This window comes from Bos javanicus, chromosome 12 (genome assembly GCF_032452875.1).
Source record: "Bos javanicus breed banteng chromosome 12, ARS-OSU_banteng_1.0, whole genome shotgun sequence".
NCBI lineage: Eukaryota > Metazoa > Chordata > Mammalia > Artiodactyla > Bovidae > Bos > Bos javanicus.
Genome location: NC_083879.1, coordinates 35,471,761 through 35,499,265, shown reverse-complemented (window position 1 = coordinate 35,499,265; position 27,505 = coordinate 35,471,761). Strand labels below are relative to the sequence as shown.

Here is a 27,505-nt window from a genome sequence, read left to right as displayed (position 1 = left end):
GAATCAAAATCATGAGGGGAGACAGGGGAAGGACTTGAAATTTTAGCAAAAGGCTCTCTCTGAATTTACTATCAAGTAAGCTTGGGGAATTCTGTCATCACCTCTGATTAGAGAGAATGAAATGATACCCAAAATTACAGAGTGGGAAACAACCTCAGAGATGTGGAAACTCAGCCCCAAATCAAATAGCTACAATAGTGGCAAAGATAAAACGGATCTCTTTTACCTGCAACAATTTTAAAATTTAAGATTCATTTGTAGAATTTCAAAAGTCTTAAGATAAATCCACCAAGACACACACTCACCCAGCAACTCTGGCACATGCACCATAATAAATCCTATGGTTGCCCTAATTACAGCCCTTTTCAGAGTAAACTGTTAATGCCAATGGGCTAATCTTAATTTGGATTATTTATACCCTTACATATTTATGTGCAACAAAATCTATGTTGAAGTATAAGTAAAGGCACAAAGTGTACAGAGTCCAGAAAGATAAACACCAGGTAAAAATAAGTTTAGGGGCTAATACATTTCAGATTGGTGTATTTCTTTCTGTTTATACATGAGGATCATGGGTCACTGGGTTGGCTCTGTGTTTCCTTGTTTTTCTGTTCACCATGATCCACAGGAATGCAACAGAGATTATTCTCCTTCTTATCCACGATGAAAAATGAAGATGAAGTACATCATATGCTTAAAGGATGTTTTATTCAGCCTTCAAAATTACTCAATTCTTGATCTAGTTAAATGCCTTCTGATAGAGTTTAATTGCATTCCAATGAAAAATAAAGTGGAAACATTATAAAAACCTAAGTTGGTTGAATCAAAGGCTGCATAAAAACAAGAAAGAAAGAAAAAAAAAAACATGTAAACTTTAAACTTCATTAGAACAACCTGGACTATGGCTAAAACCAGGTAAAGTAAAACTTGGGAAAATTCTTTTGTTTTTAAACTTTTTATTTTATACTGGGGTATAGCTGATTAAGTAGATTAAGACTTCCCAGGTGGCTTAGTGGTTAATAATCTGCTTGCCAATGCAAGACATATAGGAGATGTGGGTTCGGTCCCTGGGTTGGGAAGATCCTCTGGAGTAGGAAATGGCAAACCACTCCAGTATTATTGCCTGGAAAATCCCATGGACAGAGGAGCCTGGTGGGCTACAGTCCATAGGGTTGCAAAGAGTGGCACACGACTGAGTACGCATGCACTCAGAGCTGATTAACAATGTTGTGATGGTTTCAGGTGAACAGTGAAGGGACTCAGCCACACATAAACATGTATCCATTCTCCTCCAAACTGCCCCCCTGTCCAGACTGCCAAATAACACTGAGCAGATTTCCACATGCTATACAGTACATCCTTATTGGCTACCCATTTTAAATACAGCAGTGTGTACATGTCCATCCCAAACTCCCTAACTTATCCCTCCCCCACAACCGTAAGTTCATTCTCTGTAAGTCTCTTTCTGTTTTTTAAGTTCATTTGTATCATTTCTTTTTACAGTTCATACATAAGGGATGTCATACGATATTCTTGTCTGACTTACTTCACTCAGTATGACAACCTCTAGGTCCATCCATGTTGCTGCAAATGGCATTATTTCATTCTTTTTATGTCTGTGTAATAGTCCAGTGTCTATATGTACCACATCTTCTTTATCCATTGCTCTGTTGATGGACATTTACGTTGCTTCCATGTCCTGGCTATAGAAAGCAGTGCTGCAATGAATACTAGGGTGCATGTATCCTTTCGAATCATGTTTTTCTCTGGATATATGCTCAGGAGTGGGGCTGCAGTGTCATATGGTAGCTCTATTTTTAGTTTTTACAGGTGCCCCCATACTGTTGTCCATAGTGGCTGTACCAATTTACATTCCCCCAATAGTGTAGGGTATTCCCTTCTCTCCATACCCTCTCCAGCATTTACTGTTTGTGGATTTTTTTGATGATGGCCTTTCTGGCTGGTGTGTGGTGATACCTTATTGCAGTTTTGATTTGCATTTTCCTAATAATTAATGATATTGAGCATCTTTTTATGTGCCTTTTGGCCATCTGTATGTCTTCTTTAGAGAAATGTCTATTTAGATCTGCCCATTTTTTGATTTGGTTGTTTTTTTGATATTGAGCTGTTTATATATTTTGGAGATTAATCCCTTGTTGGTTGCATTGTTTGCAAATATTTTTTCCCATCCTGTATGTTGTCTTTTTGTTCTGTTCATGGTTCATGGTGTCTTCACACACACAACACAGATTCAAGAAGTTCACAGAATACCAAGCAGGATGAATACAAAAATAAACTTAAAATGGATTAAAGATCTAAATGTAAAATTGACACTATGAAACTCCTAGAGGAAAATACAGGTGACAGAGCACTTTTTGACACAAACCACAGCATTATCTTTTTGGATTTGAATCCTAGAGTAACGAAAATAAAAATGGGACCTAATCAAACTTAATAGCTTTTGCACAGAAAAGGAAATCATGAAAAATCCAGGAGAGGATTTTTTAAGATCTTCACTGTGAGGACTGCTGGGGCCCCTCATGGCTGGATTTTCACAAAGTTCTATCTTTCATGGTAGCCCATGCTCAGATTCTAGCAACTCTTTAAACTTTCCTGCCAGATGGTGGCTCTGGCAGTGGCTTCCAGGCAGCATCCACCCTGGGTGGGCTCTGCATCTCTGCGTCTGTCTTCTTCAGTGTTCAGGTGTGTGTGCCCTGTGGTCTCAATTCTCTTGTGGACTTAAGAAGAGCTGTTGATTTTCTATCTTTCAGCTTCTTTTTTGCTGTGAGAACAGGAAATGATGACATCCTCCCTCTTTACCTGTTGAAGAGGCTAAACTACTTTTTAAAAGAAAATTTTATATCTCTCCAATTACTTACTTAGACTAATTTTCTAGGAGTGAACTTACTGTATCCATTTAAGTATTAATAAATGTTGCAAAGGTTTCTGATACATACTATCAAGCTTTCTCCAAAGAAGTTTGAGTCGGGAGTCTGGGGTAGGGGTGCTCACACACACACACACACCACCCATGTCCACGCAGATCCCAGCAGGAAGAAGAAACATTTTCTCCTGGCCAGGCAATGAAAAGCCACTGCACTTCAAACCCCCACTTTCCTCCAGCAGACTATTTATTTATATTTTTGGCTGTGCTGCATCTTTGTTGAGACAGGCGGGCTTAGGTGGCCTGACACATATGGACTCCTAGTTCCTGGACCAGGGACTGAATCTGTGTCCCGTGTGCTGGAAGGTGTATTCTTAACCACTGGACCACCAGGGAGTTCCCTGGACTCCTTACTGATAACAGGCTCCCAGAGCTATCCTTTCTCTTCTCTAACAGCTTCCCCAGAGCTGCCCTCTCTTCTCTAAGACAGCTTCCCCAGAGCTGCCCTCTCTTCTCTAAGACAGCTTCCCCAGAGCTGCCCTCTCTTCTCTAAGACAGCTTCCCCAGAGCTGCCCTCTCTTTCTTCTGTAAGACAGTTTCTCTCCTTCACTTTAGGTTGCTTGTGATTTATTACTGATGCATGTCCCAAACTGCAATTCTCTGCTCCTCCCAAATAAACCATTCTGCTGGTAACATAACTGGCTGTTTTTTTGTTTTTTTTTAAATCAATTTAGATGAATAGAAGCTTACCAAAATAATTTAAATACACTGTTACCACACTATTTTCCTTCTAGTAAGCCTTCACTTCACCCTCCCTCACAGGTTCAAGATGAACCCCCATCCCCACCAGAAACACATGTCTATGGCTGGTGAACAGGGTCACCACAGTCTCTACATCTGGCCCTTGTTGTTTTTCATTTTCATCTCTCACTTCTCCCCAGCACCATCCTCTGGTCTAGCTATAGGTGAACTAACTCACTGTCCCAAGAACAGGCCGTGACCACTCACTTGTTCATGTCATCCCTCAATATACCAATAATGCCTTCCCAGGTCTTCTCAGTCTCCCAATTCGAACTACACGTCTCACAGCTCACCCTGCCCTGGCCCACTCCGCCTGTTCCATGTGCAGCTACCCACAGGGCAACACTGTGGATGGTGCCCACTCTGCAAGGTGTCAGGAAGCCAAGAACTTTTCACAGAACACTTTGGCAATACAGGGGACAGAGGGGGTGTTATGTCTACTCTCTGCAACATTTAGATAAATGAAAATAAGGATTTCTGACAATTTGGGATAGCTGAGAGTTGAGTTTATGAAATAAAATTATTTAATTATAGCTTTTGGACTTTTGCTTCTTAATTCTATTTTTTTCAGGATTTTTTTGCATCATGACTCCATTATATGACCCTCCTAATTGCTTTAGCCTACTTTTTTTTTTTTGCCCCAAAAAGAAAATTTTTTACTCTTTTAAAACATTAATAGTTTTATTGATTTAAAACCTAACATCCTGGATGAATTAGTTACCTATTAATAATTTATTTAGTTACATTTAAAATCTTACTTTTTTCTCTCTTTAGAAAACCCATGAACAAGCAGCTATTTTTTAGACAAATAAATAAATAAGTTTAGTGCTACAAGGGAGGAAAAGTCTAAATACTTAAGCACATGCATGGTACAAAGAATGATGACAATTAAAATGAAGAAAAAGTTGTTACCAATTCTGAAAAACAGAGGTTTCTCAGCCCTAATATTTGATTCCTTAACTTCAAAAACCAAACCACTTACGCTGGATGTGGTCGAACATGACAGAGAAGAGGAAGTCCCGGGGTGTCATGTAGTACTCTCCGCCATACTCCAAGGACGAGAACTGCATGAAGCGCTGTTTACGAGGAGACAGCTTCCCTGTAATCTCTCCAGGGTTCACACTTCTCTAAAAGAAAAAGAAGTCGCAATTTTAGGTTTTTTTCCCTCAGCATTATTCCACAGCTTAGCTACTTCTGGAATTTCTGGAATAAATGATCTGGGTTCGATTCCCGGGTTGGGAAGATCCCCTGGAGAAGGAAACAGTTACCCATTCCAGTATTCTTGCCTGGAGAATTCCATGGAAAGAGGAGCCTGGCGGGCTACAGTCTACAAAGTCGCAAAGAGTTGGACACTAACAATCTTTAAAGAGTCGGAATAGTCTTTAAAGAGTAATTTTAGGGTTTAGGTCTCACAACCTTCAAACTTTGAAGTCATTTACTGAAGAGAGATTTACTGGAGCACTGGAGACAGAGCAGAGATGCGGCGAACCCAAGGGAACCCACAGCCCCAAACAGGAGAGGAACAAAGAACAAATGCAAGAAATTCTGTGAGGCAGTAAGATGCACCATGGAGACACAGCGCCGGATAAGTGGTAAGAAGAATATGTCACACAGGATGGAGAGGGAGAGGCGACATTCAGGAGGTGAAGTAGGCAGCTTGGGAGCCAAGCGCCCCATGGAGGGAGCACTCTGCAGGCAGGAGGTGAAAAAGGAACAAAGACCCGAGGCGGGAGCAGGTGTGTGTGCTCCAGGACCGCATGGCGGAGGAGAGGCTCAGAGAGGCAGGAAGGCAGCAGATCAGGTGAAGACAAAGCACAGCCTGTCGGATAAGGGCCCTGCTTCAGCAGTGTATTCACACAATGCGTGGAAAGTGCTGCAAGAACAGAAACAGATAAAATACTCTCACTGGAAGAGTCAGTATCTTAGGCCACAGAGACAGGAGACAGCTACTGCTAACCTGCCACTGAGCACTTGCTGTGTGCTTCACACTGAACTATTAAATATTCTCCATGAATTTTTTTTGACCCTCACAGTCACTGAACAGTAGACACACAGTAGGTATAAAAATTGTGGACAAAATGGTAGAGATAAGTAAAACCAGGTGTGTCCAACTCAACAGTGTTTCCATCTCTTCAGCACCATACTACCCTCCTACCCACACGGGGCCCCCCAGGCAGACTGGAAGAGGATGACAGACCAGCGGGCACAGCGCAGATGCCAAGGTCAGAACAGTAACCCTGACTCACATGCGTCGTCTGTGAACTACGATAGCACACGGCCCTCAGGATGCTTGCTGAAGGCAGTGCGCTAACCTGGACCACAGCGTCTTCCCAGACATATCACTTCCTCTTCACACTCACACACACGTCATGCTCACTGAGTGCCGACTGCAACTGGAACAGAAAAAATAGTGATTCCAGTTGCTTAAACCTCCCCAGATTCAAAGCCATCAACAGTTCCTCGTGGCTGAGCTCAGTCCTCTGACCAGTATTAATTCTCTCCCTACAATGTGACAACCGGTTTCTTTGAGCAGCTAGTTTTATGCTTCTTTAGAGCTTCTCTTTTTCATGGGGATGGTCTTGATCCCTGTCTCCTGTACAATGTCACGAACCTCTGTCCATAGTTCATCAGGCACTCTATCTATCAGATCTAGTCCCTTAAATCTATTTCTCACTTCCACTGTATAATCATAAGGGATTTGATTTAGGTCACACCTGAATGGTCTAGTGGTTTTCCCTACTTTCTTCAATTTCAGTCTGAATTTGGCAATAAGGAGTTCATGATCTGAGCCACAGTCAGTTCCTGGTCTTGTTTTTGCTGACTGTATAGAGCTTCTCCATCTTTGGCTGCAAAGAATATAATCAATCTGATTTCGGTGTTGACCATCTGGTGATGTCCATGTATAGAGTCTTCTCTTGTGTTGTTGGAAGAGGGTGTTTGCTATGACCAGTGCATTTTCTTGGCAAAACTCCAATATTCTTGCCTGGAGAATCTCCATGGATAGAGAAGTCCTGTGGGCTAAGGTCCATGGAGCCGCAGAGTCGGACACAACTGAGCGACTAAGCACAGCATAGCGGTGCCTGCTAGAACACTGGCCACAGAGACACTCAGTCTGCATGACAGTGCCCTGTCTCCTTGGGAACTTGCCTGTTCATGTCTTTCCTTTTCTTCCCTCTGAAATTACTACTACCAAAATACCTCAAGAGGCATGTCTTAATCACACAAGTGCATACTCTTATTCTAGCCATCAGAAAATTGAATTTCATTCATATTTTCTCAACACTTTATATGTGAGGCAGACACGTTATGATCTGATGTATTATCAAGTGGATAGTGAGTACTTCTAGGAAACTGGTAGGAAACAAGACAAACACTAATTCCTACTAGAGTGATTCACAGAGCGTCTACAGATGGGACAGAAGGGAGGGTGGGCAAGAGTCTTGTCAGTAGACATCACAGCACTGGCAAAGTCTGAGACACGAAAGACAACATGGCATACTGAAGAGCTGAAGTTACATGTGGACACACACATTATTAGCTAAAAGAATATTTACATTTATTATATTAATGTTAATATACAGTCTACTAAGAGAATTTTAAAAAATAATGTGTCAGAAATACATATGTGTATTTCCAAATCTTTAAATAAACGCCAGCTCTTTTATACTATCTAACACCTAAGTTGTTCATAATGAGTTAAAAAAACACCTTTTACCAACAACTTAGTCCTTTTTCTTGCTGTGGTTCAGTTGCCAAGTCGTGTCTGACTCTTTATGACCCCACGGACTGCAGAATGCCAGGCCTCTCTGTCCCTCACCGTCTCCTGGAGTTTGCTCATGTCCATTGAATTGGTGATACCATCCAACCATCTCATCCTCTCGTCCCCTTCTCCTCCTGCCTTCAATCTTTCCCAGCATCAGGGTCTTTTGGTGAGTCGGCTCTTTGCATCAGCTGGCCAGAGTATTGGAGCTTTAGCTTCAGCATCAGTCCTTCCAGTGAATATGCAGGGTTGATTTCCTTTAGGATTGACTGGTAATCCTTTTTACATGACCAAATTCTTCTTTGCAAATGCCAGCCAACTGAAGGGGCTAATTACTTGTTTATCCTCCTCCTCTAGTGGTCTCATAACAGGATGGATGGTTATGTCTCTGCTGGCTTTCATGCCATCCTGTATCCTGTGGCAAACTTAACCCTGAAACCCTGTTACTCGCTGCAGTCACTACAGGCCTGTCACTGGACTTCCTCCCATCCTGTGGCAGCACAGGCGGGCATGGTTGGGCAAGGAAAACACTGTGTCCACAACCACACTGACCAAAATGCCAGCAACCCTGTCTTGAGGGTATTTCTCTAAAGGGCAGGTACCCCAATGGGGGCAGAGGGAAACCCAAAGGCCACCCCAGGGGATGGGGTAAGCCCCAGCGGGACAGGAAGGCAGGGTGCCCAGAGGAGAGCTGGACACGCCCTGCTTCTCCTCCAATCCCTCAGGCCGCTAACTGACCCACAGTCCTCCGAAACCCTGCAGCTGAGATTCCGGTGTGAAGACAAACAGCACTCAGCTCAGGACAGAAAGGGGTCAAGCTTATATATTCACACTGTCTTAGCAAATAACGTATCTGGCTAGACCATCTGTTTAAAAACTGATGTTGGGCCTATCCAAATTCCATAGGAAGATGAAGAGTGATAGGAAACTACAATAAAAATCAAATTCTGAAAGAAAGCAGAGAAAAATCAGAGAGAAAAAAAAAATGATGGACTTTAAAACACTGGAGAGCAAAGATGAAGATGACGGACACCTGAAGGGAGCCGCCCAGCTCTTAACAAAGAAAAGCAGCACAGGAGAAAAATGGTGGAACGAAACTAAAACTTTTAAAAAGCAGTAAAGACTAGAATCAACACTGCAGCAAATACACAAACTAACGATGCGGGGATAATCACACAGAAGGCAGGAGAAAAGCACAGAGGAAAGCAGTTAGGGAAAAGAACATCCACACGTGTGACAGACACCCAGTGCTCAACGTGAAAACACTGCGCTTCAAGGAGAAAATGAACAGATCGGGCGCCCACTTCAAAACCAGAGTGGAAACCTCACGCAAACCCGCAGATTTAGAATTTAGGATGCTATCTGCCACGGTCTGCATGAGGACCGCACAGGAGACTGGTCACTTCTAGATCTTTCAGGAAACTTAAATAAGGCTAGAACCAGGATGCCCTTATTGCTGGGATGAACCTCTTAAAAACTGTTCTCAGAGAAGGTAATACACAAAGTGACGCTTTGTGTAAGACGCATGTGTAAGGCAAGATGCATTCCTGCAGTAATTCTTGAAGACACACATCAAGCTTGTGGATGTACTCCGCGAGGAAAAGAAAGGTAGAAACATGCTCAAGCTACTCAACCCAAGAGGCTGGAGAGAATTTTTCTGCCCATCTTCACCTTCAACTAATTTACTGCAGTTTTAGAGAACTACTCCAGTAGGTCAGACTAAATGGTACCAATCCTGACGGTTATCTGAATGAGATTTCCTAAACACCCGGAGTCAACCCTGTTGGGCAACGCAGACTGTTGACACATAAATAACTGAGAGCCTGGCGGGTGGTGGGTCTCGGGACGAAAAGAGTGAGTGGAATGTGCTGCTGGAGATCAAAGCGCAGCCTTCCAGACCCACCGGGCCAGGCTGGAGAGTGACGGAGCTGGGATGCGCTTCTCCAGCCTGCATCAGAAGCCAAGTGTACGGGAAGGGAGGGGTGGAGAAGCCGGGGTGGGGCCAGCCTCAGCCCGAGAGTGCCGTCCACATGGTTCTGGTTAAACGTAAAACGCTCCATGGCTTTCAAGGATTACTTGTAATGCAGTAAAAAATGTGACAAAGGAATTAAGAGCAATGAGTGATGTGGACTGGATAAAAGAGATCTTTGAAAGCTGATGACTTCTGTTAAAACATTTCACGAGTTTATTGCCTTTAAAGCAACAGGTGCTTCAGCATTCTGTCTCTACTTTTTATCCATGAAATGACAAATTGGAAAAAGTGCTCTGTTCTTTGTTGAACATTCTTTGGTTTTGGCATTTCTCAGGAAGAAGGTGGGAAAAGAACAGGCCTTCTTTACAATGCTTTCAATATGTCCAATATATACACACTGCATCAGACCTAAAACCCATTCATTTGGGGGTCTTTATTTTGGAATTTGCAATAATCTGGATAAAATGTAACTGTTTTGCTGTCTTTGAACTTTCTGCGGTATAATTAAAGAATATCTTTTCTTCTTAGAGAAAACTTTACAACTGGAAACTTTCAGTCATTAGACAGAACTTTTCCATTTTGTTCTGAATCAGGGAGATTTTATTGTACATGAAACAAAATACTACTGGACTAAATTAAAAATACTCACTATGTAAGCTATGCTTCACAATAAATTCTACAAAATATCAGAGTATTAGTGAGGGAGATGAAGGTCATTCCTGGCAAACCTGCAAGCTCTGGGAACTATCCTCTGTGGCCTCTGGATATTGTTTTCTGTGTGTTGTGTCTGACCATTAGAGATCTCATGGACTGTAGCCCACCAGGCTCCTCTGTCCATGGGATTTCCCAGTCAAGAATACTGGAGTGGGTTGCCATTTCCTACTCCAGAGGACCTTCCCGATTCAGGGATCGAATCCATGTCTCCTGCATTGGCATTCAGATTCTTTACTGCTGAATCATCTGGGAAGCCCACTGTTTACTCTAGTGATGGCCTAGTCTAGACTTCTTTCCGGAGATGAGAAGAAAGCTAGTGTGGCTTTTCCTAGATGAGCATGGTGAAATGAAATGACATATGCCTAAATAAATGTGTTAAAGAAATATCTAATACGATCACAGTCTGCCTGAAGAGGAGGGCCGACTGTCAGGATGCTGAGGAGTAAAGAAGGAAGTGCTGGGGCTTCCCTCCTGGTCCAGGGGCTAAGACTCGCACTCCAAATGCAAGGGACACGGGTTCCATCATCCCGGTCAGGGAACTAGATGCCACAAGCCACAACTAAGCGTTCACAGATTGCAACTAAGACCTGACTCAGCCAAATAAACAAACAGTAATAATATAAACCAGCACCTTCTCTCTCCTGATGAGATCACCGAGCAGAAAAGCACGTTCCCTTCCTCCATAACTGCTTTTCAGGAGGCACATCATTTTTGTTTATGTTCTAAACAAAACGTGTAAAGTAGGTTTCAAGGGATTAATATACAGCTTTCTCAGTGTTATCAGTACAGCCATGACATGACACTTCCTAAGAAATGACAGTGTTGCTTCAGCTCACTGCCCCACTCACAAGGGAAACACTCTTCCTACAAACCTCCAATACCAACTTACTTAGTAAGTATCACACATCTCCTACAACCAAGCCGTGTATAAAGTGACACATGAATGATCAGCCCCTTTCTAGTGGGGTAAGAGCTGGACTGAAGTATGAAAGGAGCATTTAGCAAACGTGAAAGCCCCACAATGACAAATCCCAATCTCTGATAGTTACTTTCCCAGTGTTACTTATCAGCCATGACTTTATGACTTCTTTTCAAATGAGAGATGTGCATGTACCTCAATGTTCACAGCAGCAGCATTCACAACAGTCAAGAAATGAAAGCAACCCAGAGCCCACTAGCAGAGGAATGGATAAAGATGTGGTACATACACACAATGGAATATTACTGAGACATGAAAAAGAATGAAAAATGCTATTTGCAGCAACATGGATGGACCTGCAGACTGTCATACTGAGTGAAGTGAGTCAGACAGAGAAAAACAAATACCATATGCTATCCTTTATAGGTGGAATCTAAAAGGTGACACAAAGGAACTTATTTATAAAACAGAAACAGACTCACAGACATAGAAAACAAACTTATAGTTACCAAAGGGGAAAGAGGGCAGGGATAACTTAGGAGTACAGGATTAACACTTACACACACTGCTATGAATAAAACAGATAACCCACAAGGGTTTACTGTATAGCACAGGGAACCAAAAAAAAAAAAAAGGAGAGAGAGATGCACCAGAGTAATATTTTTCATTATTATTTAATTAAATTTAAATAGAAGACTACTATGTTGGTCTGGTATCAGTAAATTTATCTGGGTTGTGACCTCTCTTTGGGCAACCGAGGAATACAGTAGCATGTAACAAGGAACCTTTTGTGATATGAGCTATGATCTAATTGCAGGAACCTTGCACACTCATGCAAAAAGATCTCCTCAAAACTGAGAACTCTAAGTAAGCCTGGGCAGAGTGTTATCAGAGGGCTGAGTCAGAAAGAGAGGTGACCACGAGGGTGACAACACTGAGGAGACCGTATCCTACAGCACACAGTGTGGAGCAAGCAGGATGGATTAAAGGACTCTTTGAAGGACTCTCTCCCATGCCTTCACGGGAATAGCTGCAGTCTGTAGCTCTAAGTATTTTATAGTTTGGGATTTCAGGAGGAAAGTGAGTCATTCGTAGTCTCCTCCACCATGCCCCCACTTTCTCCCTGACCCACTCAGAGTCCCACACCCTTAATCCCCAGCAAGACTGTCTTGCTCCACACTTCCTCAGCTCACAGCAGCACAGAGTGAGGGTGGGTTTCTACAGCTTGCGGGTCAACACAATGGCAGTTTGCTTTTCTACCACCAAGTCCCTTAAGCCCATAACCTGACCCTACACAAAATTTGGTATTAAAAAAAATGGATTAAAAAACACCCACCACTACCCCTCAAACAGCAATATGTTGCTTGCATACATATTTATTCCAAACAAAAAGAACAGATTTTTTGGAAAACCTTCAGGTAAAAGGAAAAATAATGAAAGCTTTAACAAAGGGGCAGATTTGCAATTTCTTATTAAAAACAAAAATTACACTTTTATCTTAAAATTCCATTGACATTATTATTTTTATGAATTGGCCTTGAACAAAACAAATACCGCACTAATTTAAAGCATCAACCCTAGTTTTGCTCATTGCCAACATCACTTTCCTGAAACTGACTGGGTCTGCCGGTACGTCCCGAGTTTCTGTTGTTACCTGGCTCCCTCTGATGAGCTTCAAAAACCTTTAAACTGCAGCTCTTTCCAGGAGACAGATGAAGTAACCACTTGGCTTCTGATTGTGATTAAGAAACTTCACAAAGGTAAGCATGTGATTGCTTCTTATCCTTCTCTTATTTGTTAAGCGTTCAGGTTGTCTCCTCTTAAGAGTCCTTCCCCGAGCACCTGTGTGGGTGAGGTATTTTTCAGAGTGCGCATGCAGAACTCAGCTAGCGTTCACTGAAGACTGGTAACTCTGTGGACAGAGAGTGTCTGCCCCTGTGTGCCTGCTTCAAGGATAGGCTCTCTCTCTTCTGTGTTCCCAGTGTCTACTATGTGGTTAATACTGTTAAATAGTAAAAAAAAGTGTGCCAGAAATGAATGAATCTTTATGAACGGGAACCAATTCCACACTCCAAGTGTGATGTTCAAAAAGTAATTAAAAAATAGATTTCAGTCCTTGAACCAACAGGCAAAAGGGTTTTGTGCTAATATAGTTTAAATCCTGTTGCTGTTGTTCAGTTGCTGTTCTGTCTGACTCTGCAACCCCATGGACTGCAGCAGGCCAGGCTTTCCCATCCTTCACTGTCTCTTGGAGTTTGCTCAAATTCATGTCCACTGAATCAGTGATGTTGTCTAACTATCTCATCCTCTGTCGCCCCCTTCTCCTTTTGCCTTCAATCTTTCCCAGCATCATGGTATTAACAATTTATTAAGCTATCCTTGGGTAACTAGGTATGTACTCTATCATGTACAACTGCACCTAAGTGTGAACACAACAGAAATAAAGACCCTTTGTTTCCTTTTATTACAACTACAAATTACCACATACTGCTAGTGACTATAGATTTTAAAGATGCCTTCATCAGAGGAGCACAGGGGCAGAGCTGTGGACAGCTGGTGGCAGTGGCAACTGGACTTAAAATGTGTCTTCTGTGCTGCTGTAGAAGTCATGGAATCTTGGAAACAGAGGCTCTGAAACCCGGCTGCTCCAGCTGCCGCACACTTTCTGTCCATAAATCTGAATGATCCAGTGGACTTCAGGTTTTATGTTGTGTTTGGTTTAGACTGCAATGGATTTTTTTCAGCTTCCACTTGGAGTTAGTGGACATAATACAATGTGTCTAAGATAAAGTTTTGATTAAAATGTATTTGTAACAAATGAGCAGGGGATGAGGTGAACATTTTACCAAGCACTGGCAAAACAGGTAAAGTTACTGCTTTAACAATAGAAGTACTAAGACACATGTCACTTATATTTGTTGATAAGTTAAATCACCAGCAAATGAAGCAATACATAGATTACATGACATGAAAAGGAAAAGTAATGCACAGATGTGATTACATAGTTTTGCAAATTAATGTTCATTAAAACTCTGCTTTGTATCTGTAAAGTATAAACATAGAACACATCATTTATTTTTGAAAAAACATTTATCTATTTATTTGGCTGCGCCAGGTCTTAGTTGTAGCACGCAAGATCTCTGATCTTCGTTCATGCAAACTCTTAGCTGCGGCATGTGGGATCTAGTGCCCTGACCAGGGATGGAATCCAGGCCCCCTGAATTGGGAGTGCGGAGTCTTAGGCACTGGAACACCAGGGAAGTCCCTCTTTGGGTGCGTGTTAAAGAATAATCTTTATCCTGACCCTTGAGACTTTTAGATTCTTACATGAGGAACAAAACTAATGAAAACTTACCGTTTATTGTAAATTGTCACATACATACTTTAAGGGTAGGCATGGAGAGAACTAGCACCTGGGTAGTTAAAAAGGGTATTGTGCCCTTCTAACATTTATTTGCAGGTCAACTTACTCCTGTACTCTTCATAATCAGGAGAATAATTCTAGTTAAATGTGGGAACAGAGTAGAGAAAAGGAAGGGACATATACGTACAGGCTCAAATATGGCCTGAAGTTCTGAAAAGACTCAGGAAACCCTAAGAGCCAAACCCAAATTGCTAGTGAAATTCCAAAGAGTTGCTCTGAATATCCAAAGATTTGGATAACTTTGCCACTTTGTTTAGTGAAAAAATCAGTTTCTAAATATTTATGGCTGCTATTTAGATACTCCTTTACTAATGACTTTATATAGTTGTATTATTACCAGTATTAAACATGTTACTATGAAACCAAAAGTAGACTCTTCAGGCTCTGAGATCCTTAATGACCCACTTCACCTGGGTGCTAAAGGGTAAAGAGAATAAATGTGAAGACACTCTCGGGTGACAGGTCTTTATCGTTTCAAGGAGAGGGATGTGGAAATAGAGGCATCTGTGTGTTTACAGAGACGTTAGCAGATGAGCCAGCATAACAGGGCCAACAGACAGTACACTGGGCTAGAGAATGTACAGTCAGCACACTTTGAAGGACTGTTCAAAGAGGAGAGCTAACATGCAAATTATTTGATCTGAGCAGAGAATCATCCAAAACCAAAGAGGAATGCAGGGACAGGATCAAACAGTTCACTTGAAAGTAATTTTAAATATAACACTCAAAGCATTCTGTGATGTAAAGAAGGACAAATACTAATAACCTAGAAGGAACAAGCAGGTAACCTAAACATTTAGAGCGGAGGCTCATACCCCACACTGCAACCATGCTTCCTGCTGCACGAGGCCCCTGGAAATTATATGTGAAAACAGTGTCCGTTCTTGGGAGAGGGTAGGTAACTCCTATATCCTCTTCCCTGGTTATAGCACACTGTTCCTTAGAACCATCCTGCCTGGCTCCACATTACAGCACCTCACTTGGTAAGTGTGAAGCAGGCACTACAAAGAGCTAAGCCTTTCACTTCAGCGCAGGCAGAACTGTCACTGGGTGAGCCATTGGGAGGTGTCAGCTCTTCACACTTCTTCCTCAGCAGCCACAGCTCAGGGGCGTCCATCCCAGCCTGGAACCCAGGGCAGGAGCAGCCACAGAGAGGCTCCCGACCTGACTTTGGCCCCAGAACTCCCCAGGACCGTGGGTCTGAACAGAGGCAGAAACCCTATCAGGGACCTGCTTCTGATCTGAACTGGCTCTAATTTGGTCAGTTAGCAACAAATGTAAACTGGAAAAGATTCCGTCTTTAAAACACTAATAGTGTGATTTAATCTCTTGATATTTATACATTGCACACACTCAGAAACATAGAAACCAACTCATTTGTCATTTCTTATTATGCATAATCTTCTAATTGTGTACACCAGCAAAAGAGAAACATGACTGATCTTCCCAAACAGCGGAGAAGTTAAGCCCATCATACTTTGCTTGGGAATATCTACAAAAGTTTGTGGAAAAAACATTGTGCTTTCCTACTTAAGGTTCATTCTCTCTAACTTTAAAAATGGTCTGCATTTCGGGCACGCAGCAGCCCCCTGATGAAGACCTAGGAGGAAGACGCCTGGAACTATGTTGTGTTAAAATTTAACTATGTTGTGTTAAAGTTTAATGTGACAGGAAACACTGAAGGTACACAATTGCTAGTATAGGACACACCAACCAGGCAGGATCAGTTCAGTTCAGTTCGGTCCAGTCGCATCCGACTCTTTGTGACCCCATGAATCGCAGCACACCAGGCCTCCCTGTCCATCACCAACTCCTGGAGTTCACCCAAACCCATGTCCATTGAGTCGGTGATGCCATCCAGCCATCTCATCCTCTGTCGTCCCCTTCTCCTCCTGCCCCCAATCCCTTCCAGCATCAGTCTTTTCCAAAGAGTCAACTCTTCCCATAACGTGGCCAAAGTATTGGAGTTTCAGCTTTAGCATCAGTGCTTCCAAAGAACACCCAGAACTGATCTCCTTTAGGATGGGCTGGTTGGACCATACAGTATACATACGGACAAACTAAAGATCTTGTAAGATCGTATTTCTTAGTGAACAGAAATCACAAATTTTATTCTGCAATACCCCATGTTCATGAAACTTCTACAGATGTCAATGAAAAATGTCTATATACACCAGGGTATGCTTAAACATAGGATTTGCTGTTGTTCCGTTGCTAAGTTGTGTCTGGCTCGTTGTGACCTCAGACTATAGCCCCCTGTCCACAAGATTTCCCAGGCAAGAATCCTGGAGCGGGTTGCCACTTCTCCTCCAGGGGTTCCATTAAGTATTATTTCTATATTGAAATTCTTTATAATCTGAAACATTTAACAACTTTTTTTAATGGAGAGCAGATTACTAAGAGAATATATTTGCTATCATTTATGCTACCAAATATTTATTACTTTTTAAAATGTAACTTTTAAGTTCATATACTGCTACAATTGATGGCTTCGGATATGTTTGTGCACTGGTACAATTAATAAAGCTCCAAAACTTACAGTAGCAAAAGCATTAATTTGAACACATTATCTACCAGAACACATGCTTCATAGAATGAGAGTAAATAGTAATTTTTTACTTCCAGGTTCAGCTAAATAAACATAACTGCAAAATGACAGATTAAAAATGCTTCTGCTTTTACAATTTGTTTTCCTTCCTTTCTTGCCTTCTCTGTCCCCATCTCCCCGAAAAGCACCTCCAAAGAGTTACAGTAGGATACAGGGACAGTGTCCACGAGGAAGGAAGGAAAGACAGCTTCTCATTCGTGCAGGACAAATAGCTTTGCCCAAAGCACAAACTACATCTAATCACAGGGTATAACTCTGTCATCTCTCTTTTCATAATCTGGCCACTTACACACTTTGATTTCTGACTTCCATTTGGGTTTATTAACATCAAAGCTGTGTCATCACTTATCTGTTTCCAGACACATTTTTACCTGAGGCAATAAAGTATAAAAACTTCTTTGCATTCTTGCTTTACTGTTGCAAGAAAGCTTTCGTCTTCATTAGGCTTATAGTGTTTCACGGTTATTAAACCTCTGTATGCTGCTATCAAGTTCATCGCCCTTGGCATAACCAGTTTTAAATGCACCATCATTAAATCCAAGGGACTGTGCACAAATACATCCCAGTCTCAGCAGATGCCAATATATTCCTGTTCTACCTTGCTAAGATCTTACTAATGTCCTTTCCTCCCACTTCACAAAAATAATGACCACAAATATAGTCAGACAACTTGAAATAAAATAAAGCAATGCCAATTTAATTTTTCTTTTTATTTTATATTGGAGTACAGCCAATTAACAATACTGTGATAGTTTCAATGTGCCAATTTAATTTTACAAATTGCTTAGAGCTCTTATAGCAAATTAAAATATTAATAGTTCCATCTCATTAATTACATTATTTGAGTTTTTAAAATATTCATTGATATGCAACAGAAAAGGAGTCCTGCATCTAGTAATACCTGCAAAACTGCTTTCCAAGTTAACATATTTCTGACTATTAGAACATGAAGATCCACACACTTTGCTTTTATTTATTTAAAATGCGTGACCATTTGTTTTAGGCTATACTCACAAAATGAGTTCAAAATGTGAATCTAAATAGTATCAAAGAAAAACCACCTTTGATGTTCTATTACTATTTTAGAATTTAATTTTAAAATTTAATGCCATGATGCAATATATTATCCACATTAAACTCATAATACCAAGCCTTCTTAAAAATAATGTTAGGTAATATTTTTTAGCTACAAGGAAAAATCCACCAAAGGCAAGCCATCAGAAGTCTGTGGCCACTGGCCCAAGCTCTCTTCTTCATGAGTGTGTGAACCCATCTCTTCCGCCCTCCACTGTGGACAGCCTTCCTCTCCAGCAGTAGTCATTACGAGCCCTCTGATCCACCACCCAGTGTCCCTGATTCTACCTCCTGATTTTCCAGAGCAGTTCACCATCAGGTCTGTAGCCAGCTGCTAGGTTAGCCACACCCTATGCTTCCCCTCCCTGTTAGGATGAAGGAGGAAAATTCGTCTCATAGCCTGACCTTTCTTCCTGGGCTTGGGCTCCAGGAGCTTCTTTCCTTCCTCAAAGATGTCCACCTCTAATTCCCCCACAGTCAGAGCTGGACCAGGTTTTGCCTCCTAATTACATCACTGTCCCAGCAAGTGTTTCTTTTAATACCCTTTCAGCAACACTTCTAGAAAGAAGCATCTCTATCACCTGATGCAATGAATTGACTCCTTGGAAAAGACCCTGATGCTGGGAAAGATTGAAGGCAGGAAGAGAAGGGGACGACAGAGGATGAGATGGTTGGATGGCATCAATGACTTGATGGACATGAGCTCAGTAAACTCCAGGAGTTGGTGATGGACAGGGAGGCCTGGAGCGCTGCAGTCCATGGGGTCACAAAGAGTTGGACACGACTGAGCAACTGAACTGAACTGATTTGCTTTCTTTGCTTTCTTACTTCAGTCTCTCCTCAACACACTCCAATTAAACTGCCTCCAGTATTTCACTGAAATGCCTTTTTTCAAGGTTAGCAACAACTCCCCTATATCAGCACACCCAAAGCTCAACTGTCTGTCTTCACTCTCTCAGTTGCAACAGACCTAGGGGATTTACAGATTCAAAGAGCTCTCCAGCAAAATCCCAGTGACATTCTTTATGGAAATAGGAAAAAAAAAAAAAAACCCTAAAATTCCTATGGAACCACAAAAGACCCTGAAAAAGTCAAAGCAATCTTGAGTGAGATAAACACACTTGGAGGCATCACACTTCCTGATTTCAAAATCTATTACAACACTACAGTAATAAAACCAGAAGTGGCAGGTGCTGAAAAGTATGGTACTGGCATAAAAACAGGCATATAAACCACTGGAACAGAAAGAGATGTAAATTCACGCATTTACAGTCAACTCATCTTCAATAAGAAAGCCAAGAACATGAAACGGGGAAAGGACAGTCTCTTCAACAAAGTGTTGGGAAAACCAGATGGCCACATGCAGAAGAGTAAATTGGGCCCTCATCCTGCATCTTATACAAAAATTAACTCGAAATTAACTCAAAATGGGTTACAGACTTAAATGTAATAACCGAAAACTATGAGATGAAAACAGAGGGAAAGCTTCTTGACTTTGGTCTGGGCAATGATTTTTTTGGTATGACACCAAAAGCACAGAGAATAAAAGCAAAAATTGTCAGGACTACATCAAAGTAAAAAGCTTCTGCACAGCAAAGGAAACAATCAACCCATGGTATGGGAAGAAATTATTTACAAACCACACATCTGATGAGTTAGTATCCAACATACACAGGCAACTCAGGTCCATGGCAAAAACCAAAACACCAAAGTCCTGATTGATCAAGCAAAGGACCTGATTAACATTTCTGAAAAGATGACCTAGCTACAAAAGACCAACAGATATAAGAAGCAGTGCTCAAAATCACTATCAGGGAAATGCAAATCAAAACCAAAATGAGGTACTATCTCCCATCTGTCAGAATGGCTATTATCAAAAAGACAAGAGATAAGCACTGGTGAGACTGTGGAGAAAGGGGAACCCTCCTAGACCACCACTGTAAACTGTGAGGCCATTGTGGAGAAAGTAAGGCGGTTCCTCAAAAAATGAACAATTTCACTTCTAAAGTCAGTATCTCTAATAGAAATCCGAGCTTTCAAGGTCACTACTCATTGTTCACAAGAGCCAAGGTATGAAAAGAATCCAAGTTTCCATCAACAGATAATGGGTAAAGAAGATACTGATACACACCCATACCGCAAGCTGACAAACACTCTTCAGCCTTGGATAAGGAACCCTGCCAAGGGTAACAGTATGGACGAACCTGGAGGGCATTAAGTTCAGTGAAATAAGCCAGATACAGACAGACAGATACTACACAGCTCACTTATCTGTGAAACTGAAGCAGTGAAACTCATAGAACGAAGCAGAATGGTGGTTGCCAGCAGCTGGGGGGATGGGGAGATGTTGGTCAAAGGGTATGAAGTGTCAGTTATGCAGGCTAAGTCCTGGATGTCTAAAGGACAGCATGACAATACACATATATTACACTGTACATACAATACTGTATCGTGTGCTTGAGGTTTATTAGGAGGGTAGATCTAAGTGTTCTCACCACACACCCACACACAACAATGGTAACTTCGTGAGGTGATGGATGTTAATCAGCTTGACAGCGCTGACCATCTCACAGTGTATACAAATAAGACATCAAGTGGTACACCTTAAATATATACAATTTTTATGTCAACTACACCTCAATTAAAACTGAAGGATAATGCAAAAAGCCCCTTCCTGGAGTGCTGCCAATACATTGGGAGTGGGAGGAACTGCATTCTCATTTCCTCCTCTCTGGGCATCACTTCCACTGGCCCCTGCCTAAGCCACAGCAACCGCGTGTGACTGCCTGAGCCTGTAACAATCTACCAGACTCCAGACGGGTGGGAGGCAGGGAGATCAAAGGTTGTAAGGGAATTTACCCTTCCAGTCCAGCTCCCATCTCCCCTTCTGTTTCTATGCCCAGACTTCTTATGTGCCTCTCTTATGCCAGCCACCTGCCCTTACCTGTGGAGCCCAAGCCACAACCAGGTCCTTAGGACGCTGACTCTTCCAGAAACACTGACCTTGTAAACCAAACCATTCTCTCCCTAAGAGGAAATGAATCAGTCGTTAAGATACAGATCTTGTTGTATGTAAATCTTCAGTGTAATCAATAATATACAAAAATGTGTGCCATACATTTAACATCAAAATAGTTTATTGATAAAGTTGGTTTTAGTCTAGGTCAGGGTTATTTTCCAAATTTAAAAATAATTACGACTTCCCTGGTGGTCCAGTAGTTAAGAAGCCACCTGTCAATCCAGGGAACGTGGGTTCTATCCCTAGTGTGGGAAGATCCTACAAGCCTTGGAACAACTAAGCCCGTGCACCACAACCACTGAGCCTGTGCCCTAGAGCCAGGGACCCGCAACTACTGAAGCCCTCCTGTCCTAGAGCCAGGACTCCTCAACAAGAAAAGTCACTGCAATGAGAAGCCCCTGCTCACCACAACTACAAAAAGCCTGTGAGGAGCAACAAAGACCTAGCACAGTCAAAATAAATTAATGAAACAAATTTATTTGGCTTGAGGTTTACAAGTTGAAGGATCTCAATAACTGGGATGGAAATGCATTTTATTTTATTCTAAAATTAATTTTGATATTTTAATGTGATGGCTCCAGACAAAAGCTTGCTGTATAAACACAGGTTTAAGTATTAACAATATGAATTAAAAATTAAATCTCATGCACAGTAACAGGTGGAATGTTCTGAGACAAAGGAATATCTATTACTGTCTCATAGATTTCATCAGCTCATTTACCCATTCAATAAATACTTAGCATACCTACTATGCACAAGACTCTTTTCTAGGCCCTTGGGATTTAGCAGAATAGAGCAAAGTTTCCTATGTACTTAGGTTTCCTACTGGGAACATGGCATGTATCTCTATAACCCTAAGTGTGTAACCGAATATACACATGACATTTAGTAACTCAGCTGAATCTATACATTTCTGGATACTGCTTGTCTATTATTTCTACAAAGGCTAATCAAACCAAAGTTAGACAAGGTCACTTCGTTACAAAGTGTAGTTCATTTATTCACTCTTTGGACAAACATTATATAATTGTGAATGTTTTATGCATTCACATGTTTTATGCATTTAAGAATACAAAGATGAAAAAGATAAGAGGCTATCCTTCTAAGACAGACAAAAGAAACAATAAAACAATTTCAGAAAGCGGTAAGTTCTATAAAAGAATAACAGATTAAATGTTGAGGAAAGCTTCCAAGAATTTATAAATACAAATAAACAATATCAAATGGAATCTGACACGTATGAATCTACAGAATAAGGAATTTGGATTTACATAGAATAGAAAACATTTATACAGTATTACGGACTAGGTAAGGCTTCCTTGGTGGCTCAGATGGTAAAGAATCCGCCTGCAATGTGGGAAACCTGGGTTCAATCCTTGGGTTGGGAAGATCCCCTGGAGGAGGGCATGGCAACCCACTCCAGTATTCTTGCTTGGAGAATTCCATGGACAGAGGAGCCTGGCAGGCTACTACAGTCCATAGAACTGCAAAAAGTCTGACAGGACTGAGCAACTAAGCACGACAACAATGGACTCTGTTATACACAATAATTTTACTTTAAGCATAGTGGACAAATTTTTCATTAAAAAGCAAACCCCCAAATCCTACTATGAAGTCAGGGAAACATATTCAATATCACATATAAATTGAAAATTATAAGGCCAAAAAGTGTAAAAATTTATAGAGGATAAATGAAATATTCGATCAACAAATCAGAACAAATAAAACATAATTGTTGTCAACTTCGAACTGTAATGAATTTTTACTTTATTTTTTCTCCTCCCCCTTCCAGTTTTAGGCCTTATTATAAGCATTTATAATATCAAAATGATTCAGACAAGTTCTACCCTAAGTCTGATTTACACGTCACTAGAGATTTACTCAGTGATATGGAGATTTGTTTTCATCAGTTCTGGTTTACCAATATATTGTTTCTAGTTTGCAAAAACAAAATACAATAAAAACTAAAAACTTTTATATATTATTGAAATTCCTGCAGGAAGAAAATAATTTTGCCATTGCAACTCAAAAACTCTAGAGTTCCTAACTGCTTTCCCCATGAGGTAACTATATATATAACGGGGGTGTGTGAATTTTTTTTTTAAACATATCAAGGCTTATTAAGGACTTCTATCCTTTTAAAACAGAATGGCTTGGAATAATAAAATAATTGTCTTCTCCCTTCTATCATGTCTTATCTCACTTTACTATGCCAGAATCAAATACAACAATACTTAAAGAGGGTATTTCTAGAAACCTAGAACAGTTTTCAAATATACTAAAGTATTTCGGAGGAAGCAGCTTACATAAATGTGACTGGTAGGCTGACATACTCTGGAGGATCTCTAAAAGAGCCAATAATATGTTGTTGCCCAGATGTCATCATTGGTACAGGATTCTTGCAGGAGTCCTCTGCTTCAGGCCACTTCACTTTCACCAAAGACCTACACTGGTACTCGTATCTGCTAATCAAAAAAAATCTGAAGAGGATTTTTGCTTTTATGAAAAAAAGGCAAAAATCCAAAGTAGTGCTCAGCCTTTTTCAGTGAACCATCGTAGGGGCAGTGCACATCCCAGGCAGCAAGAGTGGTCCCGCCAAGCTTCCTCCCTGGAACTGAACTCAGCATCTCAGCATCAGATGCCAGAGCTCGAACTGTGTCTGTGAACATCTGTGACTCAGCTCCATTTATTTCATGTATCCGTGAGCAAGATGTGTCTAAGGTAACTGCTCTTTGATTTTACACCATTCCAGCTTACAAAAGGTTTCAAAGGAATGCTCTACTTTTGGATAGTGGTGGAGAGTGAACCTGTTATTATTTGCTGAAACAATTACATTTCACACAAGATTCCAGCAACTGAGACTCTGCAAATTTATCTTTAAATTTCTTTCCAAGTCATCCACTAATTGAGCCATCACCAACTCTCTCCTGAATTACTGCAAGTTTCTGAACTCGCTTTCAATCCACTCCCTTCAAAATAGTCTCCATACTCTTTTTCCAAAGATGAAAGCCAAATCTGCAATGTGCATAATTCTTGATTTATGCATTAAATAACGTGAGACAGTGGCAGGCTGAATAAGCACTCTAATATCAAAGAAGTGTTATGTTGAGATATCTGTAACAATGGTATCAGAATAGGAAAATATCTGAGATTGCTATTGATGACAGTCAGCTACTGTTAATACTTCTTCAACTAGTTGCCTACACTCACAATTTAAGAAAATGTTAAGTTTATAGATCACTGAAAACAAAAATGTCATCTTTTTCTATTTAAGTTCATGTGCTAAGTTGCTTTAGTCGTGTCCGACTCTTTGTGACCCCAAGGACTGCAGCGCTCCAGGCTTCTCTGTCCATGGGATTTTCCAGGTAAGAATACTGGAGTGGGTTGCCATTTCCTTCTCCAGGAGATCTTTTTGACCCTCGGATCAAACCCGTGTCTCCCGCGTTGCGGGCAGATTCTTTAATGTCTGAGCCACCAGGGAAGCCCCAGACTCCCTAAATTCTAGGCCTGTATTCTCAGGGGACCATTCCTAACCATGAAGGTTAGGAATCTCCAGGATGGCTGCCTGCTGTCCTCTAGATAAAAACTTTTTTCTGACCTGATACCCCGCCACTGGTTCTGAACCTCATCATCTACAGCCCAGGTCTTACCAGTCCAATCCTTCTCTCCAGACCGCTGCAATGCTGTCCCCGTGCCTGCAATGCTCACCCCCTTCTCCCTGCCCTGCGAACCCTGTTCATCCCACAGGCCACCACTTCAGGACACCAGGCTTGTGTGCGGGGCTCTTCCAGATGCCCCCAGAGCACCAGCATTTATCACCCCCTCACCCTAGATTAAAGTTCCCCCCTGCATTAAACTGTGAGCACTTGAAATGTGTCTTGAATTTCCAGCTCCTTGCATTCTGCTTGGCACAGAGGCAGCACTTCAAGAATTGTGGAAAGAAGAAAGAAGGGAAATTCCATATCTGCTATTTCATGACCTCGAATTCAAGCCTGAATTCCTGACTAACCCTCACAACTGCAAGCACGGGTAACAATGGAAACTGGAAAAGTGCATAAGCAAATGGATATAAATTCACTATTTTTATTGGAGAAATCACTTAGTGTGATGACTAGAAATGAAGGACATCATGACTATTATTTTAAAACCATGTTAAGATTTACCACCTTGCCATACTAAGTAAAATAATTATATAATACATACTGCTGGAAAATCCCATGGATGGAGGAGCCTGGTAGGCTGCAGTCCATGGGGTAGCTAAGAGTTGGACACGACTGAGCGACTTCACTTTCACTTTTCACTTTCATGCATTGGAGAAGGAAATGGCAACCCACTCCAGTGTTCTTGCCTGGAGAATCCCAGGGACAGGGGAGCCTGGTGGGCTGCCATCTCTGGGGTCGCACAGAGTTGGACATGACTAAAGTGACTTAGCAGCAGCAGCAGCAGCAGCAGCTGTGTCAAAAGCACGTGTAGCTCAGTAGTTCTAGACAAGTGACTCCAAAGTCACTTTGGTGGTGGTGCTGCGGCTAGCAGAGCAGCAGCTGGGGCAGCAGAGGGATGGACAGGCCCCTTGTTCCAAGGATGGAGGAAACAGGCAGGTGAAGCCCGATGTCAGACTGTGACTACAGAGGGCTTTGAATAACAAAACTTAAAAATGTGGATTTTATCCTAGGAGCATGAGGCACTAACGGTTTCTGAAGAAGGGTACAAGATGTGGTTAAAGTCACACTCTTGGGAAGATTAATTAAACAGGATGAACTAAAGGGATGAAACAGAAGCAGAGAAACCAAAGATGAACAGTAACTGAACTGCTTGACACAGGATGAACAAAAATGCTATAAAACGCTGTTAGATTCTTCCTCCTGGGATCAGAAATAGTATGAGGATGGGGGAAGAGTTATTGCACGTATTCACTTTGTGGCATCTTAATACAAGTAAAAATACTGTCAATATTTAGTTTTAAGTCACAAGGCCAGCTTTCCTCTCTTGTTGAATCTTGACTGTTGAGTCCGTCAGAACTCAAGGCCATTAGAAAGAAAAAATTTAAGTCTAACCACAGAAAAAGATTACTGCTTTTAATTTTCAAAAGTATTCACATACAAACTTTACTCTTAAAGCTTCAAATGTTTTACGTGGAAAATTAATGCGGAACCAGGGAATATGACCTTTACTTTCAAACACCGCAGTTTTAGAAGAAACGTCTTTAGCTTTGTACTTAAAGCCCCTGGAAGCACACAGGTTTATGACATGCAGCAATGTTCCTGACAGTTGACCACAAAACCAGGAATCATGAACCGACCGACTTTTGGGGCGCACGCTTTCATTATTAAAGAGTTCACTGCTGGCACAGCTCGACCACCTGGCGGTCCTGGGGGACGGGGAGGCCTGCACCGGACACGCCCCCACGTCCCCGCGGGTAGACGGCTGCCCCAGGGCCACCCCAGACGCCCACTGCTCATCCCCACCCTCCGGCCGCCCGAGGGCTGAGGGGCGCGGCGGGGCTGCCGGACTGGGCCCGTCCCGTACCTGAGCTAGGACGGTGAGGCTGCCCTGGGGCGCCGCCACGTTCACGCGGCCGTGATACCAGGCCGCTCCTGCTCCTGCCACGGCCACGCCAGCCAATGCCGCCGCCACGGGCCCGGGGCCGGGCCAGGCCCGCCGGCCGGCAGCGAAACCCCGCCGCAGCCTTTCGCCCCAGGCCGCCAGCCGCGAACCGCCCGCCGCCGCCATCTTTGCGGAAGCGCTCTGAGGCGGCGCTCGCGCCGCTTCCCACGGCGTCCCGAAAGCTCGCGCCTGGCCGCGTTGTCGCGAGACCGAGGCAGTCTCCGCCCCGCCCCCGAGCCTGCGCACCTTGTTGTGGGCGGGGACTGGGCGGTGCGGGGACGGGGGCGTGTCCGAGATAGATTGGGCACGCCTCCGGGGCAGGGACAGGGCCCGGCGGGAAGCGTGTGAGGGCCGTGCGCGTCCGGGCAGACCCAGCCGGGCCTGGGGTCGCGAGTTGGGGATGGGGGGCTGTGGTCTGGCGCGGCGGCGGTGGTCGCAGTGAGACTGAGCCTCTTCCCGGTGGGCGTGATTAAGGCGGTGCTGTAAGCGGAGGGGCGTGCCCTGCGGGTCGTGGGGACTGGGTGGGCTCTACCTCCTGCCTGCCGCTGTCCAGAATCTCCTGAGTCGGAAAGCCGCCCAAGCTCTGCAGGCTCCGCACAGGTCTCCGGGCCTCAGAAACATTGTTTCTTGTAAGAAACATTGTGTTCTGTTGTCTGTCTGTGGCAGTCAAGCAAGCTTTTAAAAACGTGTATTTTTCAGCTGTGGTGGAATATGCATGCCACTACC

General features: G+C 42.5%; 1 protein-coding gene across 2 annotated transcripts in view; it reads right to left on the bottom strand.

Moving 5' to 3' along the window:
• Positions 1–26,950, bottom strand: part of MICU2 (mitochondrial calcium uptake 2) — a 53,757-nt gene extending 26,807 nt beyond the window's left edge. Inside the window, exons 1-2 of one of the 2 annotated variants that reach the window (XM_061434972.1) lie at positions 26,702–26,950; positions 4,668–4,812 (exon numbers count right to left, since the gene is read on the bottom strand). In XM_061434972.1, the coding sequence (XP_061290956.1) occupies positions 4,668–4,812; positions 26,702–26,905 (349 nt within the window). In that variant the 5' untranslated portion in view covers positions 26,906–26,950. The remainder of the gene's footprint in view (positions 1–4,667; positions 4,813–26,701) is intronic. The other variant, XM_061434974.1, reaches the window with a different exon arrangement.
• Positions 26,951–27,505: the final 555 nt, after the last annotated feature.